The sequence below is a fragment of the Anser anser genome, assembly GCF_964211835.1.
Source record: "Anser anser genome assembly, chromosome: 7".
Taxonomy (NCBI): Eukaryota; Metazoa; Chordata; class Aves; order Anseriformes; family Anatidae; genus Anser; species Anser anser.
Window position 1 is genome coordinate 10,820,822 of NC_139727.1, and position 17,477 is coordinate 10,838,298.

General features: G+C 45.2%; 2 protein-coding genes and 1 long non-coding RNA gene across 3 annotated transcripts in view; all 3 read right to left on the bottom strand.

The window, feature by feature from the left end:
- Positions 1-7,941, bottom strand: part of LOC310902962 — a 34,451-nt gene extending 26,510 nt beyond the window's left edge. Inside the window, exon 1 of the long non-coding RNA XR_014587160.1 lies at positions 7,904-7,941. This is a non-coding gene — a long non-coding RNA (uncharacterized lncRNA). The remainder of the gene's footprint in view (positions 1-7,903) is intronic.
- On the bottom strand, positions 2,793-5,944 carry LOC310902960 (uncharacterized protein). The gene is made up of 3 exons (XM_083845372.1): positions 5,713-5,944; positions 3,394-3,456; positions 2,793-2,966 (listed from the first exon to the last, which is right to left on the bottom strand). The coding sequence occupies exons 1-3, from the start codon at positions 5,780-5,782 to the stop codon at positions 2,869-2,871; spliced, it is 231 nt and encodes a 76-aa protein (XP_083701498.1). The 5' UTR covers positions 5,783-5,944; the 3' UTR covers positions 2,793-2,868.
- Positions 7,942-11,768: 3,827 nt separating the features above from the next.
- LOC310902961 (uncharacterized protein) lies at positions 11,769-15,611 on the bottom strand. Its single transcript, XM_083845373.1, has 4 exons — positions 15,489-15,611; positions 14,830-15,077; positions 13,002-13,064; positions 11,769-12,350 (listed from the first exon to the last, which is right to left on the bottom strand). The coding sequence occupies exons 2-4, from the start codon at positions 14,888-14,890 to the stop codon at positions 12,244-12,246; spliced, it is 231 nt and encodes a 76-aa protein (XP_083701499.1). The 5' UTR covers positions 14,891-15,077; positions 15,489-15,611; the 3' UTR covers positions 11,769-12,243.
- Between the last annotated feature and the right edge of the window lie 1,866 nt (positions 15,612-17,477).

Below are 17,477 nucleotides of genomic sequence, written 5' to 3' on the forward strand. Positions count from 1 at the left end.
GACTGTCTTTTAGTTATAGAACGGGACTCACTAATAGAAATCACTATATCAAACTTGCCAGTCAACAAGATGGCTGAAGTTATATATGGTTTAAATAGTTTCAGGTCTTTAACGTGTTCCTGTAAATTTGTATGGAGAACTGCTCTAGTAGTGAGAACTACTCTCATAGTTATCTTGGAGCTATAAATGTGTAAGATACATTTATCTAATAGCTTACGCCATCACAAACGCTAATAGTCAGGGTTAAAAAAGTATTTTCAATCACCTAAATGCAGCATATATATCCTGACATTTATAAAAAAGAAAGCTGTGAGCATGACATAAGTACTATGATCAAGGTGTGGATCTCTAAACACAAGAGCTGTATCTTGGATCATATTTTCAGGTGCAGGTGCTAGATAATTACACAAAACTCAGATTGCATGCCTCTGGCAACTTGCAGTCTACTTCAGCTAAAACTTGGAGACCAAAAGTTCACAAATTTTATTATTGAAAAATAATCTTAAAAGCTAACGGATGTACGCTATCCGATGACATGGTTGGTGAAAGCAGAGTGCAGTATCAGTAGAGGAACTTGGCTAATTGTCTGTTTTCTCCCTCCCTGTCCCCCTCTCCTCTCTAGTAAACTACTCTCTCACTACTTCTATTTGGCTGTGCAAACAGGAAGAGTGGGACCCTTTCAGTACTGGAGCACACAGGAAGCTAGCACAGGTAGCTAACAAGGGTATTTTCTACCTCCTGTCCTGGTTGAAGGGAAAAAAGCTAATAGCTGTGCAGTGCCTAGCTTTAAATCCCCCAGTTCATTAGCATCGTACAGTCTTGTAATACGCACCCATTTGTATATGCTTTCCCAGGACCTTCTGTAAGATATCCTCAAAGAAATCAGACCTACCATCAGCCATGATTTTACCAAACCTAGAGATGAGCCTTTACCAGAGAGAAGCCTTTGAAGACTGAATTTCTCCCTCAGCCCACTTGGCTGCACTGACCTTTCGTTAACAGTGTCACTGTGGAGACCTGTGAGGCATGACTTTGAGCAGAAGGAGAACTTGGGGGTACTTTCTGTCAAAGACTAGATTCTTGATGAGACTGACCTTTGGGGTTTGATTTCAGATTACAGCATATCTGAAGATTTGTCCTTTGCTTGTAGCTAAATGCAAGAACCAAGTTGTATTGGTGAATCCAGACTTCTGGTGATTGATGCCCTGCACTGACGTGATAGCCTACGTTAAAGGCTACACTAGAACTGAGTATATGTGCAGTATGGAGCTCAGTCCCATTGTCATTACATAGTTAAGGAAAAAAATAAAACCAAATGTTCCTTATCACATTTTTAGCACCTCTCTCTCTTTCAAGACCAGGCAACAGCAACACAGAAAAAAAAGTAGTAGTAAAACTTCACACATTTGCTGTGAGCAACCCTAGCCTTTTTGTAACCACAGCTGAAAAAAACAGTCATGGCCTAGGACATAGATTATAAATATAGCCATAATGTTTTCTTGCAATAACTGTAACAGGAATTCAGTTTTTAGATCAAACTTTATGGAGAACACTCCCCTCCTTGCACAGACGCATGCCACACACAAGCTTTGCCTCCAGCTAGCATCACTGTCACTGCTTGCATTCGCTGACATGCCACTACACGCTTCACCAAGGTATTTGCCAGGTTGCTTGGTAGGGAGCCAGTCAATGCTTGAAGTCTGATTTGAGCACAGATTTGAAATGGTTGTGAACCATGCCTACTAGCTAGAGCAAGTACTACAGGGGTAGGTGTAGCTGAGTCCCAGGAAAGACAACTACAGTTTTCAGTTCCTTGCCTCCTGCAAGCTACTAAACATGAAAAGATTCTGGAGTACAGAATAGCCAGTAGAACGACCATTTTTCATCCCAGCAAAGAAATCAGTACTACATCAGTTTTCACTGAAGGCTCCTGTTACCACCAGGAGGAAGTGCTGGAACAGCGATAATTCTCACTGTGATTTCAAGACACTAAGTGATCTCTAAATTATACCATTAAAAATTAGCAAGTTTGTAGTGCCCAGTTCCTGACTGAAGTAGCAAATCAGTTCTCTCATCGCTCTTAAAGTTCGTATGCATGCAAGGTGGTGACTTTGTTTCAGCCCAGATTTGCTCTTTGTTCTTCTGGCTCATGTTTGATTACTGTCCATCTGCATTTGATGGGAACCATGAAAACGTGATGCCTCCCTTGCTGTACTGTGCACTGCATTACATATCAACACTTTGCTGTGGAGAGCTCTTCAAGTTACACTGATAATCCAGCCCAGGCAGCATTAAGCAGTTCAGTGGTGAGTTAAGTGCTTCACCAGCAGTTTTTGCTGTTACTGTTTTGACGTTAGCATTGGTTCCAGTATCATGGCGCTGTTTTATGGTGGTTCTGTATACCTTAAATACAGCTGAGCCTTCATTTGCACAATTCCTAATCACAATTTTACAGATAAGATCAGAAGTGAGAGTAGTCACAGAAGCAATAGGTACATACCTTGTCTTGAAATGGGTGTTTAGGTGCTCAGCTTTTGAGACTTGCTCTGATGGGGCCCTAACTTAAGCTCAGTGACTACATGAGAGAGGACCCTAAATTGCAAGTCCTTGGCTTGCATTGTGCCCACTCACAACCATCCCTTAGCTCACGCAAAGAGATGGTGTTTGGCTGGATTAATGGCATAGCACAACTTCAGCAGTCTGCTCTGTGCAGTAATCCAGTCTTTCTACACCAGTGACTATGATTCAGTGTGTGTAATCAAAGTAATCCCAAAGAATGCACGCAACCCATGTAGATTATAGGGGTTTTATTTAAGAGTACATGCAGTAAAAATTTACAAGAAGTTCGGTGGTGTTACAGTATCATCTTCATTGTCCAAAGCTTTTGCCCCAGGAAGTTGCTTGATTTGCTACATTTTTTACAGCTTTTTCCCCAGTTTCAGCTGCTTTGTAGACTTCATCAAGAGCTTTTAAAACAGAAAAAACATAGGTAACTATCATTACTACAACAGCTGCTCTTTCTCACCAGGTGTAGGTGAGAGGGGAGTCTAAAGGGGATCATAGAAGGTACTAAAGGAGTCTGGTTGTAGTACAGTTCTGCCCAGGCAGGGAAAGAGGCTGAAGTGGCCTTGTTGCTTTTTGCTGGTCAGCCCTGGGACGGCAGTACAGCCCTACTAGGAGGGGGCTGCATCCTCAGAGCCCCCACATCAGCACTGAAGTGCTGTGCTCTGGGTGGAGAGCGTTGGGAAAGCAGGGCTCTCCCCTGCTGCCGTCACTGAGGGCACCAACATATCCAGCAGCCTCTCACAAGATGAGGGGTGCTGGGGCAGAGGTGGGGGACCTATCTGGGATTTCACTGGAATGGCATTAAAAGAAGTAGAAACGGTATTGTACCTTTCTGACCAGCTTCCTTAGCCTGATCCACTGCTTGCTGCACAGTCTGACCCACTGTGTTAACTGGAATTAAGAAAACATAAGTGTAAATTAAGCAGTCCACCCCTTTCCTAAATTCAGTAATGACAACTCTGAAGGGTTACCTAAAAAAAGGGGGGGGGGGGGGGGGGGGGGGGAAGGTTAAACAGCCTTCAGTTCAACCTGCATGTTTTATTGACCTTGGCTCCAAATGCTACCTTCTAAAGGCATTGATCTGCTCTGCCCAGCAGCCACTGCAGGAAAGGCTGAGTGAGCCAGAAAGAGGATGCAAGCACACTGTGAGGGGCTATTGCTTGGGTGAGAGGACAGCACTGAAGCTTCAGACACTCCCAACCCACTTAAGAACTCCTCCAGGCTTGGACTGAATGGCTTTCCAACAGTAGCTGTTGCATTAACGCTGTCTCATAAACCAGCGGCCTATTTCACCCTCAGTTCCTAAGACCTTTTACTGCTTAAAAGCTACGCTAATTATCAGCATGCATCATCTTTTGATGCAGTTTACTAACTGGTGGATGATGCGGGCTGATCAAGGCTAAGAAAAATGCTTTCTGTACCAATCCCAGGTCACATCCAAGTTCATGGCTCCCTTTAGGAGCTCTGGAGCAGGTGCCAATTTTAGATGCTTGCAAAGACCAGTTGTTCCACTCTAAACTTAGCAATGGCTCAGGGGACTAAGCCCCCAGGGCACATGCAGGCACCACTGAAATATTTCAAAGATAATTTAATTAATAGTTGCAGAACCACCAGTTGGACGGTCTTGTTCTGCTTTGAAAGAAGTGGCACAACAACCTGCTTCCCACTTTTGTTTTCATTTAATGAGGATTTGGAGGATACCTCTACTGATAATACTTCCGAGACTGGGTGCGGCACTGGCAGTGAAACAGCACAAGTTGAGCACCACGTGCTGTTTATTTACTGCCTCTCATCAAGGCGTGCGACAGTGCATCGAAGTGGTCAGAGTCAGGCCAGTGCCTGGGAGCTCCTGTTGTTGCTCCTGCTCCATCCGGAAGAGAAGCTGGACTGCAGCATGGGGCATGCTGGAAAGATGCGTGTGGGGTTCAGCCCAAGGTGTCTGCTGGTATCCAAAGAGATGGTTCAGCATCAAGCACTTTGGGCAAAAGGGGAAAGGGACATGCTAAAATGGACAAATGCCATGTTTAAAATTTCCGTATCAGTCTTCTAGCAGAAAAAAAACAGTAATGTTCCTCTAATATTAAGAAACAGAGCATGAACATTAAAAACCCTCCACCAAAAAAAAAAATACAAAACATATCTAGGGCTGCTGTACAGCAAAAGCAAGAGGGAATCTTAATTCAAAAACAAGAAGTGGTGGTTACCCTCTGCTTGATTCCTGGGGTGTTTATTTCATGCTTCAGCATAAACATAGTTGGTTTCAGAACCAACTCAAATTCTTAGGAATAGGGGGTAGTGAGTGTGGGGTTAGGGCTCTTTCACCTCCTAGCAAGCTGACCCAGGAATAGATGGTAAATTAGTAGCAGGCTTAACACTTGCTTCACTGAGCACTGCCTGGGGATCTGCCCATTAGGGAATAATATTAAAAAAAAAAAACATTTCTACTGCATTTGAGGTCACAGTATCCAGTTTCAAGACTCACTTTCCATGACATTAGGTAATCTCAACCCTTCACATTATATGAAGCACTAACACGTCAGGAATTGCATCACTACAGAGTCTGCTTGGCTTCACCAGCAGTGGCTCACCTAAGTGGCACGCTCCTTAATTCTGGAGAAATGCTGGAAGTGTCACAACAGCAAGACTCAGGTGCCCAAGCCCCAGTGATTACACCAATGCTTTTAGTGGCATGAGCAGCTACAACATCAGCTGGGCTGGAACAGATCAAAGACCTCAGAGCTTCAGGAAGCTAATCCATTACCCTACTACAAAACTCGTATTTATCATGGCTGTTCATAGTTTTTGTGTTTTTTTTTTTTTTTTTTTTTACTAAGTCACCTCACCTCCTCTATCAGCTTTCTACTGTCCTCTCGTCTCTTCAGGAGATCATCTAGATACCCACTTGTTAGAAGTGAGCAGGAGAAGTATTTAGAAACCAGTAGTTAGTACTGGTACCTTACTGTAGTACCAGAGGGTTTTGGAGACATACCAACCACACCCCTGAGGGGAGCATCTATAAAGCCAAGTTCACACGTGAGACATTTGCTCCATGCTGCAGAACAGAAAGCCCACTGGGGTGCAAGCAGGGCACACACTTCAACACCTAAAAAGAGGTACATGCAGAGGGAAATAGTGGTTTGCATTTACCTGCCACCTGTGCAGCACTTTCAGCTTGTTGTGTTGCTTCCTCAGCGAGCTTCTTCCCAATCCCAAACATGGCTGTTTTCAGTCTGCTCTCTCCACAGAGGATGGGTGATCAGGTCCCTAAGTTTGGTTCTGTTACAGTGTTCAGCAAAGTGCAGCTTTTTATAGACAAAGCAGAACTCCTCCCAGTAGTTAGAGGGCAAATGCAGGCTGGAGCACGGGATAGCTGTGAGCCCTTGTTAGGTGATTAATATACGATGCATAAAAGGGTGAAGAGACATTGCTGTTTGTTGTGCTTTCCTCCCCAGAGAAGGGGTGTGGATTAATCGGCAGAAGTTTTCCATAGCCCAGGAATAAAAGCTTTGTTTTTCCATGGCAAGAAGTTGGTAAACAGAGCGCATTCCACAGCTGTCCTTATGAAACCTTCCCAGGAGGCTGCCGGGGGCAGAAAAACATCCAAAATCCTCAGCTGAGGAATTGCCTAAACGAGCTCTGGTATTTCAAAGCCTTACATAGAAAAGTATCCAGTTTCAGAGGATTCTTGCCGACTTTTTCCTCCTCCAGTCAAGACTTAAACACAGAGTTAAAAAAAGAAACAGGCGGGGCTAACATTGCTTTTTTAAAAAAGTACGTGATGAAATCTTTGTTATGTTAGACAAGCCTAATAATCTCATGGTGTGTCATAACATTTTAACTCTCCATTTCCAATACCCAGCTGGGGAGGCTGAAAATGGACGGCTGGCACCCTTCCTCCATCCCCACAGTGCACGCTTGCAGGATCCAGCACAAGGAGCAGTTACAGACAGGTTTTTCCAATAGCAAAGCACTACAAGCCCAACCACGGTGCTCCCACGCTGCTGGGTAGGACAGGACGTGGCAGCAGGCCATCACTGTGCTAGAGGCTGCCAAGTATGTCCTGCTTACCCTGTACCAGAGGAGCAGGATGCAGCCCTGCCTCTGGATATCCCTGTGCTAGGGATTATAGCTGTGACAGGGGAAGGAGGAGGCAGAAAGCATCAGGGCAATTCATCCCCACTCCATTGTCTCTAGGAGAGCTCCTGTGTGCTACCCAGCTGTTCATACCCATGGTGACCAAACTTGTATTTTGCTGAGATCACCAGCTTTCTAGTAGAATTGCTTTATGCACCCTTCCACACTATGTACAGCCATCCCTCACTCTGTTCATCAAACAATTGTTGCAAAAGTAGATCAAAATGTAATGTACCCTAAAACAAAATGCTGACCCGGCAGCCTGATCTTCTGCCCACAGCAGGCTCTAGGAGAACCTCTCTCTACCCCAGACATTTAGCTCCATGAACAACAGCTCCTCTACAGTTTGCCCAGCTGCATGCAAATTGTAAAGACATTTCACCATTGCAGTTCCAGTTTTACCATTCCAGTTTACATAGCAAAGAGACATTTTACCATTGCAGTTCCTCGCTTACATAGAATAGGTCATTGCACTCAATTATATAGGATACAGAGGGATTTCTGAGCGTAGAGATGGACATATCGGTATCATATTATCTTCTGACAGCATGTATGAAAACAACTTTTAGCAAAATATACTTAGAAAAACAACAACAACAGTATGATAAAAGTAAACATTTAGTTTTGAAGTTTTCCTTGAAGTTAAAAGAACTGGACGTAAGTTAGGAACCAACATACAACGCAGCAAAACCCTGAAATATTTCTGACAATCCAGAACAGCATTTGACCTGGGGAAAACCATTACACAACAGCAGAGCAGTAAAAAATTCACCTATTGTTCTCCACAACATCCTTAGTTATCCACACCTAGATCCATTTTCAGGAAACAGCGACTTCCTAGTCCTGTACTGCTACTGCTCCACTTTCACAGCGAAAGATTCGTGAGGGCAACAAGCCTTACGAATCAGCAGCAGGCTTGCACATTTCACAAAACAACAGCTTGCCTTACACAGAGGCACCAAAAACACCCCTCTTCAGCACTAAGGGCACACTCTGAAAATGCCAAGGCACAAGCGGGTACCTGACCCAAGCTCAGTCAACCACCATAGGCAAATACTAACAGAACATGCAAGAAAAAAATCACGCACCTTTCATCACCAGCCCAGGCTGCAGGACACCCACACCCTCTGTGATGGATAGCCACTGCCACCACACGCCACCCCCTTCTCCCCCAGATCACGCACCTCCCACCTCGCACTCCTACCTTCCTGCTGTGCCTTCCCCCCACACCTGCAGCCATTTTATGGCCTGCCCAGGCAGGCCCCCAGGCCCCCCAGCAGCCATTTTGTGTCTTGCCCAGCCAGGCCCCCCAGCAGCCATTTTGTGGCCTCCCCAGCCAGGGCTCAGCTGGGGCAATCTTGGCCCAGGTGCAGGCAGTTTCAGGAAGGGCTCCCTGCGCTGCTCACAGCAGGGCCGCTATTTGCCAAACCTGGCCAGGGTTAGGGTTAGGGGGCAATTGTTGTAAGTGGTAAGAGATAAGCCTGAAGGGAAGATCATCCTCCACAGGTGGCAACTGCCAGTGAACCTGCTGCTACCACGGATTCTGGGAGCAGACAGCATTGGCAATGCCAAGAAAGGTTCAACAAGTTCATAGGCAGATCTGTTCATAAATGGAGGCCTGAGGGAACAGGTGAGGATGGCCCCTCTAATATCTGCAGTTCAGCAGTCATGGCTGCTTCGACAACAAGAGGGAATGGGCTGCAGAACGTCCAAGCTTGCCAGAATTCCCCAAATCTCCATTCCTATTGGCATGGCTTGGTGCTGCTCCTGCTGTTTGGGAAGCAGAAAGGCTGTGGGGTTTGGCTGGCACTTCTTCAGGTCGTGACACAACAGCACAGCGCAAAGCATGCAGCCTCCCCGGCAGCTCCCCCAGCAGCCACCTGTACCCCTTCCATCCCCGTCCTGTCCCTGTCCCACCGCTCAGCCCCAGGGCCTGCAGCAGCGGCTGCCTGTGCAGGGCCAGCAGGGCTGCGGGGCCAGGGGCGCAGTGGGTGCCGTGCTGATGGCACAGAGGCTGATTTGGGAGGGTGAGTCCTGCAGGACAGAGGCTGTATTTCATAAACCCATGTGCCCTGGGTTGGGCACGTGACAGAGCCAGAAGCTAAAGCAAGCAGGCATGAGAGCAGGAACTGGGGAAACTGAGGCAGTGCCGTTCTGGTGGCCAGCTACGGGGCTGGCTATGCTGAGCCCAGCAGGAGATGCAGCTGTGGCTTCCCCTAGCCAGGGCTCAGTTAATGTTTAACACTGAATGCCTCCCCAGGCATGCAAGCCAGCCTGTTGCACAGGGCGTTTGTGTTCTCTGCCATCTAGGTTTAACACACGCTCTGCTGGCCCAGCTCCTAAAAGTAACCCTGAGCGCTAGAAATGCTTGAAGGGAAGTGGTTCTTGCTGGGGTAGGTCTGCAAGTTGTTCAAAAAGGGAAAAAATATATGTTCAAACTACTTTTAAATGGGAAGAAGTAGGTACTCATGAACAGGAATTGCTTGCCTGAAATTCCTGGCAATTTCCTATCTGAATATTTTGATATTTCCTATCAAAAGGGAAACTATAGGCATCGCCTCTGTGGCCCCTGCATGCGCAAAGGCTGAGGGGCTTCCTCCGGACAGCAGCAGAACAAGGTGCTGCTGCCACAGGGCTCGGGGGCAAGCTGCAAACTGCCCGTGGAAGTGGGGTTGGGCGTGAAACCAACTTCGTGGCCCCGGCTGGCAGCCGTGGGCTCCTGCTCCACACCGTGGCCGGAGAGGGAAACTGCAGGGAAACAGTACAGAGTGCAACTGCCTGGGGGAAATGGGAGTTGCTCAACAAGAAAACGGAAAAACGTCTGGAAAATAGAAAATATACTTTTTTTATGTTGCAGAGAAGACTTTCTGGATTTTGTACATCTTTACTAAATAATAATGAGTTTGGGAAAAGTTACTAGGAGCAGCTGAGACAGTAGACTCAGTTCTGGTATTTCATCCTTTAGGATTACAGGCTTAGTTGTCCCTATTGCTACCACTGATGGCAATCAGGGGAGCAGCCCTAGTGAATGGACTGCTGCAGTCAAAGCTGAAGTGGGTACAAGGAGTTCATAAAACTCCATTCCTTGATAGCCCAAAGGTATTTATTTGATAGCAGCACTCACCTGTGCAGGTGGGGCCAGGCTGGGCGTGAATCCGCTTTGATCAGACCTCAAGGCTCAGCCAGCTGGGGACACACCCAGGAGCAAATTTTAGGGAATTTGAGAACACAGCTGGTGGAAGCTCAGCTGTTAGGTAACTCCACGTGTCCCTATGGCTTGTGGCACATGAGCTGGTAGGAGCTGTAAGGCTCTCGTTTTGCTTTGATGCACTATCCGGAGCCTTTTGGTTTAGATGGGAATACATGGTACTCGGTTGGGAGCTGGCTGCCTATGCGATGCACAAGGGAAGGATGAGCCCCAAATTCTTTAAGGCCAAAGAGCACTGTGAACAAGATCGTGATCTAATTTGTGGAGCAAAGCTCTAAAGTTTAGCCCTGGAAATACTTGCCAGTAAGTGAGTCAGACTCACGGGTGCCTCTGCAACAGCATCTGCCCTCAGGACAAAGGAGCTGTGACAAACTCTGCTCAGGCTCCTGGGATCAGTGCTGAAGCAGCAAGGGCTTTGTGTCACGTCCCTGCTCCTGGCACCGAGTGCTGGGAGTTGCCTCCTGGTGCTCCTTGGCCAGATGGAGACCAGCATTTCTGCTCACTGGAGGAGGGGGCTGGCCTCCAGTGTGCCCCCCGCCTGGCAGTCCCCTCTGCGGCTGCAGCGAGGCAATGTGAAGCCTGCATGCTGAGTGTCTGGCCTGTACCAGGAGCACAGAGCACCAGGAACAGTATCAGTTGTTTAAGAAGATAAGTGGTTTTACTGGGAAAAACAGAACAAACACACACCATAACTGCCGATTTTTTTGTTAATATGAACTAAGAACTGCTTTGCAGAAAGTAAAGTGTAATGAAGACCAGTGCGTGGACTACTATTACCCACAAACACAACACCAAGCTGTGAAATTCCAAGCCTAAGTGCTCATTTTCTGAAGATTTCACCATGAGGGAAGTAACCATGGAAAGTACTAAATAATTAAGTACTATTGAGTGTCGCCCGGTAACTGACAGTGCAATAGTGTTGCTCTTTTTCTGTGAGCTTGCACTTGGGTAAATATTTAGGCTTTTAGAGCTTTAAATGACAGTGGACATTGCATTGGGACACTCAGTGCAAAGCCCTGGACTATGTTTGCTCACAGGTGATGCGTCACATATAGGTTCCTCTAAAGGTTTTTCAGTCCGTGCGGTCCTGAGCAGATTGCAGCCAATGCTCAGTGCTCTTCATGTTCAACAGTGGGCTACTCTGTCCCAGGACTGCACCAGCAAACACCAGTGCTTCCAAAAAAACCCTTGTCACCCTCAGCTCTTGGCCAGCAGGTGTGAGACAGCAGTGTTTAAACCTGGCCTGGGCTGCCCTGTTTCTTTATATCCAGATGCCTTTAGTTAGTCTTTGGTTTTCTTTTGTAAGGCCCAGATTAGCTTTTTACCCAAAACAGACTGGTGAGACTTCAATCCAGTCAAAAAAAAAAAAAAAAAGAAAAAAAAAAAAGAAAAAGGCAAATATTGCCAAAATTGCTTAGCAATGAGAAACATCCAAAGGCAAAGGTAAGAGCACTTACTGTGAATAAGTGGGTAATAGTGCCTTCTGTTGACAAAGGAAAGGCTAAGTGGGCATCCTGTCAGGCTGCAGCCAGGCTCTGACTGCTCAGCAATCAGCAATTTAAAATAAATATTTCCATCTCCCAGGCCAGCAGATTGCCCACTCTGCTCTGTAGCACAGCCACCTCTAAGCACCAACACCTCGAGAGCGGGTACCCGCTGTGCCGTGTGTGCTGGGACATCTGTGAGCAGTGCTCAGGGACTGCTGCTCATTGCACCTACCTTACGGGACGGTCACTGGCCTCTTTGGACTTCAAATCAAAAGCAAAAGAGATTGGCAGGACATTGTGCGATCCTTTACTGAAACCCCAATGACACAGCAAGAGTACATTACAAGGTGATACATTTCCAGGGGGTGGAGGGGTGGAAATCTTAATAGTACTTTTTATTTATCTCAGTCTGAAAATACAGCAAAATAGAATGAGTGAACAACCAACATGAAATATAACACCAGCTTAACTTTTGATTACTGAGAGGAAACTTAATTTCATCATGTGAATATTCTGGTGCCCCAGAAAATTAACAGTTTTGCTATTTTTGTAAGTACACTCAACAAATGTGGCAATAATTATTGCACTGTTGTAAGAGCAGGGCAATAACATTGCTGAAGCCTTATGGTCCATTTTGAACAGAACATTGTGAACAGATGTTATAAGATGTGCTAAGAGATGTAATTTTCCTATAGGAAGAATAAGGAGAGCATTCTGCCTTACGATTTTGTACTTGGGGAGAGAGTAGTCATCCAGATCTCAAACAGTTTTCATTTTTCCACATGCAGGAGTAGGGAGTTGCAGAACTAAGATGGATTTTACATGCAATACTGTTTGCTTAAATTAACATTATTTCTTAAGTCCACATTTTTTCCCAAAGCCAGACATGGCTTCTGCAGCTTGTCCAGTTGCTTTTTCTACACCATCCTGTGCTGTCTTGGAAGCCTTATCAATAGCTGAAAGAGAGGGAAAAAAAAAATAACAGATAAGCAAAAAGCTTGAAAAAATGCACCACAGTTTAATATTTATGATGGGAAGGGGAAGTGTGAAAATGTTTACTCTGTAAAAATACAGGGATATATCTTGCCAGCGTCCAATGATAAGAAATGAGCTGCCAAAGCTCTGTGCTCGGCGCCCTTCCAGCTTTGATCATTAATGATTGACCCCGGCTGCTGCCTCAGCAGGCGCTTGGGGCTGGCCTGGGCTTACCCCTGGGCGGACTCCTGCCCTCGGGGCTGGAGGAGGCAAGATGCATTGCAAGCCTGCTGCATCCTCAGGGAGGAAGAACGAAGTTTTGTCTGCTTTGTTCCCAGAACTTTTCTCTACAGGAAGGCGAAATCTGAGCACGAGGCTGAGTGCCATGCACCAGACACGGTGACCGGGGGCAGGTCGTTGGTTGTGGGATGTCTGCCAGCGAGCGCATGGTGCTACCAAGGAGCAGATCCAGAGATCCTTTCCCAGGAGTTTTGTGAAAGGCCAAAATTGTCACAGACACCAGGGGACCGTCATCCCGAGCGTGCTCACAGGACAGGGGGCAATGGGAGCTGCCTGCTGTGCGCGTGTTCAGCTGCTCCATCTCCTGTTGACTTCAACATAATTTCTCATACCTTTCTGGCTGGCATCTGTAATCTGGTTGACTGCATCTTGCGTAGCCTGTCCCAGTGAATTTGCTGTAATTAAGGACACAAAAATACATTTCCATCTGTTCACACTTATGCTCATAGGACCTCCTGATGTCAGTAGGCTTTCCCTGTCAGGGGCAGGTTACGTCCCTGCCACTGACAAGGCTGGGGTCTGTGGGGTTTGCTCATGGGCACCCTATGAAGTATGGGTGCTGCCAGAGCAGGCAGCTGTGAGATTGTCATCAGCACTTACTGATAGCTGGGCACATAGATGACACATCAGAAGATAAAAATATGAGGAGGAGATAAAGGAGCAAAGGTTAGCAGGGAGCTTGAATGAGACATTGGGCTGCAAGTTGCTTATTTTGCACTACACTAGCTTTTATTGATTTTTATAGGTCATTATGCTTGAAGATCTTTGACCATCTCACGTGCATTGTCCTTGCCGGCTGCTTGGATGTAGTGCCTTTTTTCAAGAAGGAAGAAAACATACTAAACAGAGCAGGACAGGAAAAGGGAGATTTTACAACAATCTAAATGAGCGTGAAGAGAACTAGAAGAGAAAACAATAATGGATCAGCTCCAGAATATAAAGCATTAAAAGCACGAGACGCAGTGTAGTCTTGTGCTTTTGTAGACAAGATGTGTGATAGCTTATCAAAGAGTGGCAGCCATCTTATCACCTCTGCTAGAAGGTGAAATGATCCCTCAATGCCAGGAACACATTCAGGATGCAGCAAGAGTTATTTAATTTTTTCAGAAAGGAGTACCACCAGATCTCTGGGTCTACTCTACATTTGCTCCCAGATGTGTAATACTCTACTCTACCTTATTCCAACTCCAAAGAAGTCAGTGAAGTCACTCACATGTTTCAGCTATACAGCAAAGTGCTTGCAGGACCTAAATCCAGCACTGAATCGAATACAAATTATACCCTGCTAGGAACGGTCTGCACACAAACTCTAAAGATTATACTATAAAACGCTATAGTAAGCTAGACGCATGGTGATTTTTTTCTTTTTTAATTCATTTAAAGGTGAAGCTATTATACTTCGCATTGCAAGGTTGGTTTCCAGTGCACAGTGCTAATAATAACAGAGTACTTGTCCTACAACATGGGAATATTTATGACAGAAACATATACACAGGCTTTTTAAACCATGTAAAATCTGGTGGTCACTGATGGATAAGACTACAATAGAAACACACTTGTATTATTTCTTACAAACAGTCCATTTTAATCACTTTAGGTATTACTAGAAGGCATTGGTATTCAGGCCAAGTAGCAAACATTCAAGGCCAACTCCAACTCTTGAACAGAGAGCAGCTTAAAAACCACCACAGAGAACAAAAAAAGACCACACTGAGCAAAGTAAATGCTAAATACAAAAGGTCGTTACCATTAAAAAAAAAAAAAAAAAGGCTTCAACACTTAAAACCTACCAGGTTTAAGATCTGTGTGGGGAGAGCTCGAGAACCGCGCTCAGCAGTGCCTGCACCAGCTCTGCAGAGGTGGTGCCTGGGCTGTTCTGAGAGCCAGGGCTGGAGCCTGCTCCAGGTGATGGCCAAAACGTAGCCCCAGGGACGGAGAGAAAACGAAAAGCCATGCCCTGCTCTCAGCGTGGGCCTGCCTGCAAGCAGGGCAGCAGCTCCTTGTCAGGACCTTTACTGTCCAGTCTCAAATGTTATCTGTTAATGGGACGTCTTATCAGTTACAATGAAGCTAGAAGTATAGCTTCAGATTTTGGTTTGGGTAAGTGCAAGCCGAAACTAACCCCCTGGCAAACAGACAATGATATTCCATCTTCCTTACCAGCATCTTTTGCTGCACCTTCTGCCTGCTCCTTCAGTCCCTGGAAGCTTTTACTTGACATGGTGGCTCCTGATGCCTTTTCACAGCCCTCTGCTTCAATAAAGTTCAACACCTGGCAACGTACAGCACACTGTGAGGGGTGTCCTGCCCCGTCTGCTTTTATACGTGTGCCAGGAGACCTGCCGATGCTTTTGGGGATGACTGGTGCAATGGGTGGAGTTTGAATTTGAGGAATGAGAGCTGAAAATCTAAACAGAAAAGACGTTTATTTACCCTTCCCAATGAGAGGGTGTGCCCAGGTGGAGATTTCTGCTTCATCGCATTGTCTTTGTTTATAAGTGTTTTTTGTTTTTTTTTTTTAATTCAAAACCAGAAAAAAAAAATCCTGTTCCATCATAACAGACAGAGAAAACCACTGAGCTAAGCTCCATAAAGAGCTCTGGAAAACTACTACAGCAATAGTACCTGGGCTCGGTCAGAGTTCACCCTAGCCAAGCTGGCTTCCTTCTTCTTTCTTCCTTCCCCAAGTGTTATGGTAGAGCTGAACCTCCTGAGGACAGGCTGCAGCCTGAACTTCATTTAGGTTTTAGCAGTTTTAATCACAATACACTTTTCTGGTCAGATGCAATACTTTCTAATTGTGAGGGCTGTAATTTTACCTGTGTTTTTACAAGAAAATGCAAATCTGGCATCCTCCCAGTTGCATGTTTATGTTGGATTGTAAAAAGCCGGCATTGTGAAGGCCTTGCCTAGGCTGGGTGACAGCTGGGGAAAAAAAAAAGACAAGAAAAAACACTGTTTACTGGTATGACTTTGTATTACAGATTTTGTTGGTACAGCATTATTGTTTAAAATCATTTCCTCACCTAACATCACTACTTAAATAACAGTTTCTGGCTTTAACCTCTGTCATTTCACAGGTTCCTACCAGCCTTTGAAATTGATGTTTTCTGCCACCAATCCTGTGCACAAAGAAACTCGGTACAAATAAACCGCTGTGCCTGGGCAGAGCTGAGGGTCAGTGGGTTTGCCAGCTTCGAGGCTCCTCATTACCACCCTCCAGTTCACAAGGCGCCCTAGTTCAGACATTCACGCTCATAGCCACATTCATCTTCCTGAGTAAAGCCTTTTTGTTGGGAAATGGGCACAAGAACAAGATACCGTGGATAAACTAGGGTGGGAAGTGACAGCTCTTGTAAGTTCAGTACTTCATTAGTACCCAAGTGAGCAAGAGCAGCCGAAAACAAGCCTAAACACAGACCGCTTCCCTCTGCGGCTTTATTCGGGCTGGCACTGCACAGAGCTCTTTTCAACTTCTGCACCGCTGGCACCGCTCATTTATTGTTTCAGACAGCAATCCTCTTTCCTCCAAGACAGGTCAATTAGCATTTTAGTTACGCATTCCCATCACATATCTTTCTCGATTCCTCGCTGATTTCTTTTTTTCTGATCAATTTTCTCACTTGGCTTTGCAAAAACTCTGATAAAAGACACCGATATTTTGGGGTTCATGGCAGTTCTTTGACTAAAACACCACCACAGACCTACTTATCTTTCTTGCTCAAACCCAAGAAACTAGCAACAACAAAACCACAACAAACAGGCAGATTTCACCAGTTCTCAGCACCCTCAGCCAGCTTGCTGCCGCCTCGATTAATTTTGTGTGGAGTCATGCTAGCAAAAGCAAGACATAGGCTTTCTAGCATCCTCCAAGAAGGTTGTCACAGCTCCAGAGAGATGTCCTCACATCTCTTCTGTGCTGCTGGAATTTCAGCTCAAGGGCCCCACTGGCTCTGGCTGAGGGAGTCTGCCTAGAAGGGAGAAAAGGAGTTTGGATAACATTTACAACTGAAACGTGCTTGTACTGAACACTAAACAAGCCCTATATTGTAACAGTATTTTAGAGGCAGCATAGCAGTATGGCTCCTAGTCTGATGTAATCCTTATCATTAATATAATCCTTATCATTAATATAATTGTCCCAACTACAGTAAACTAATAAATGAATACACAAATCCAAAACCAAAGTAAGAAAATTACATGTCCCCAGCAAAATGACATCACAAGTCATTATAATATAATCCAGAACAGAAGAAATAATCCTATTGGGCTAATACGTACCCTACCATGTAGAAATTCTGGCTCTACCATATCTACATGGTAGGGTACGAATTAGTCCCACGTGAGGGGACCAAAAGGTCTGTGCATCAGGTGGCTTGCAGAGTTATGAAGCCACATCAGAAAATTCCTGAAATGTCTTACATCATCTTTATTTACTTTGTGAGTTAATGTTATTTTTTTAAAGCTCACATGAAGCATTTAGAACTGATGTTAGGTATACATCAAAGTGCTCAGAAATAAAAAGGATGATTGACATGAGCAAATATGATGACTTGAATTTCATTTGCTCAGGAATTTGCAGCAGTTTGTTCCTGTGTTTTCATTTTGTTATGAATATTGAGACTGCTAATGTAGATCAAATCTATTTTTACTTTTAGCAAAATAAGTATTTCTCTAAAGAATTTAGCCTTGTCTTGGCCTCCAAAGGGAGTAATATCACAAGAGAAACAGATTAAGAGACTATTTAAGGAATAGCAAAAGTAAAAAGGTAACTTACTTCTAATTTTAGATCCATGAACTAAGCAAAC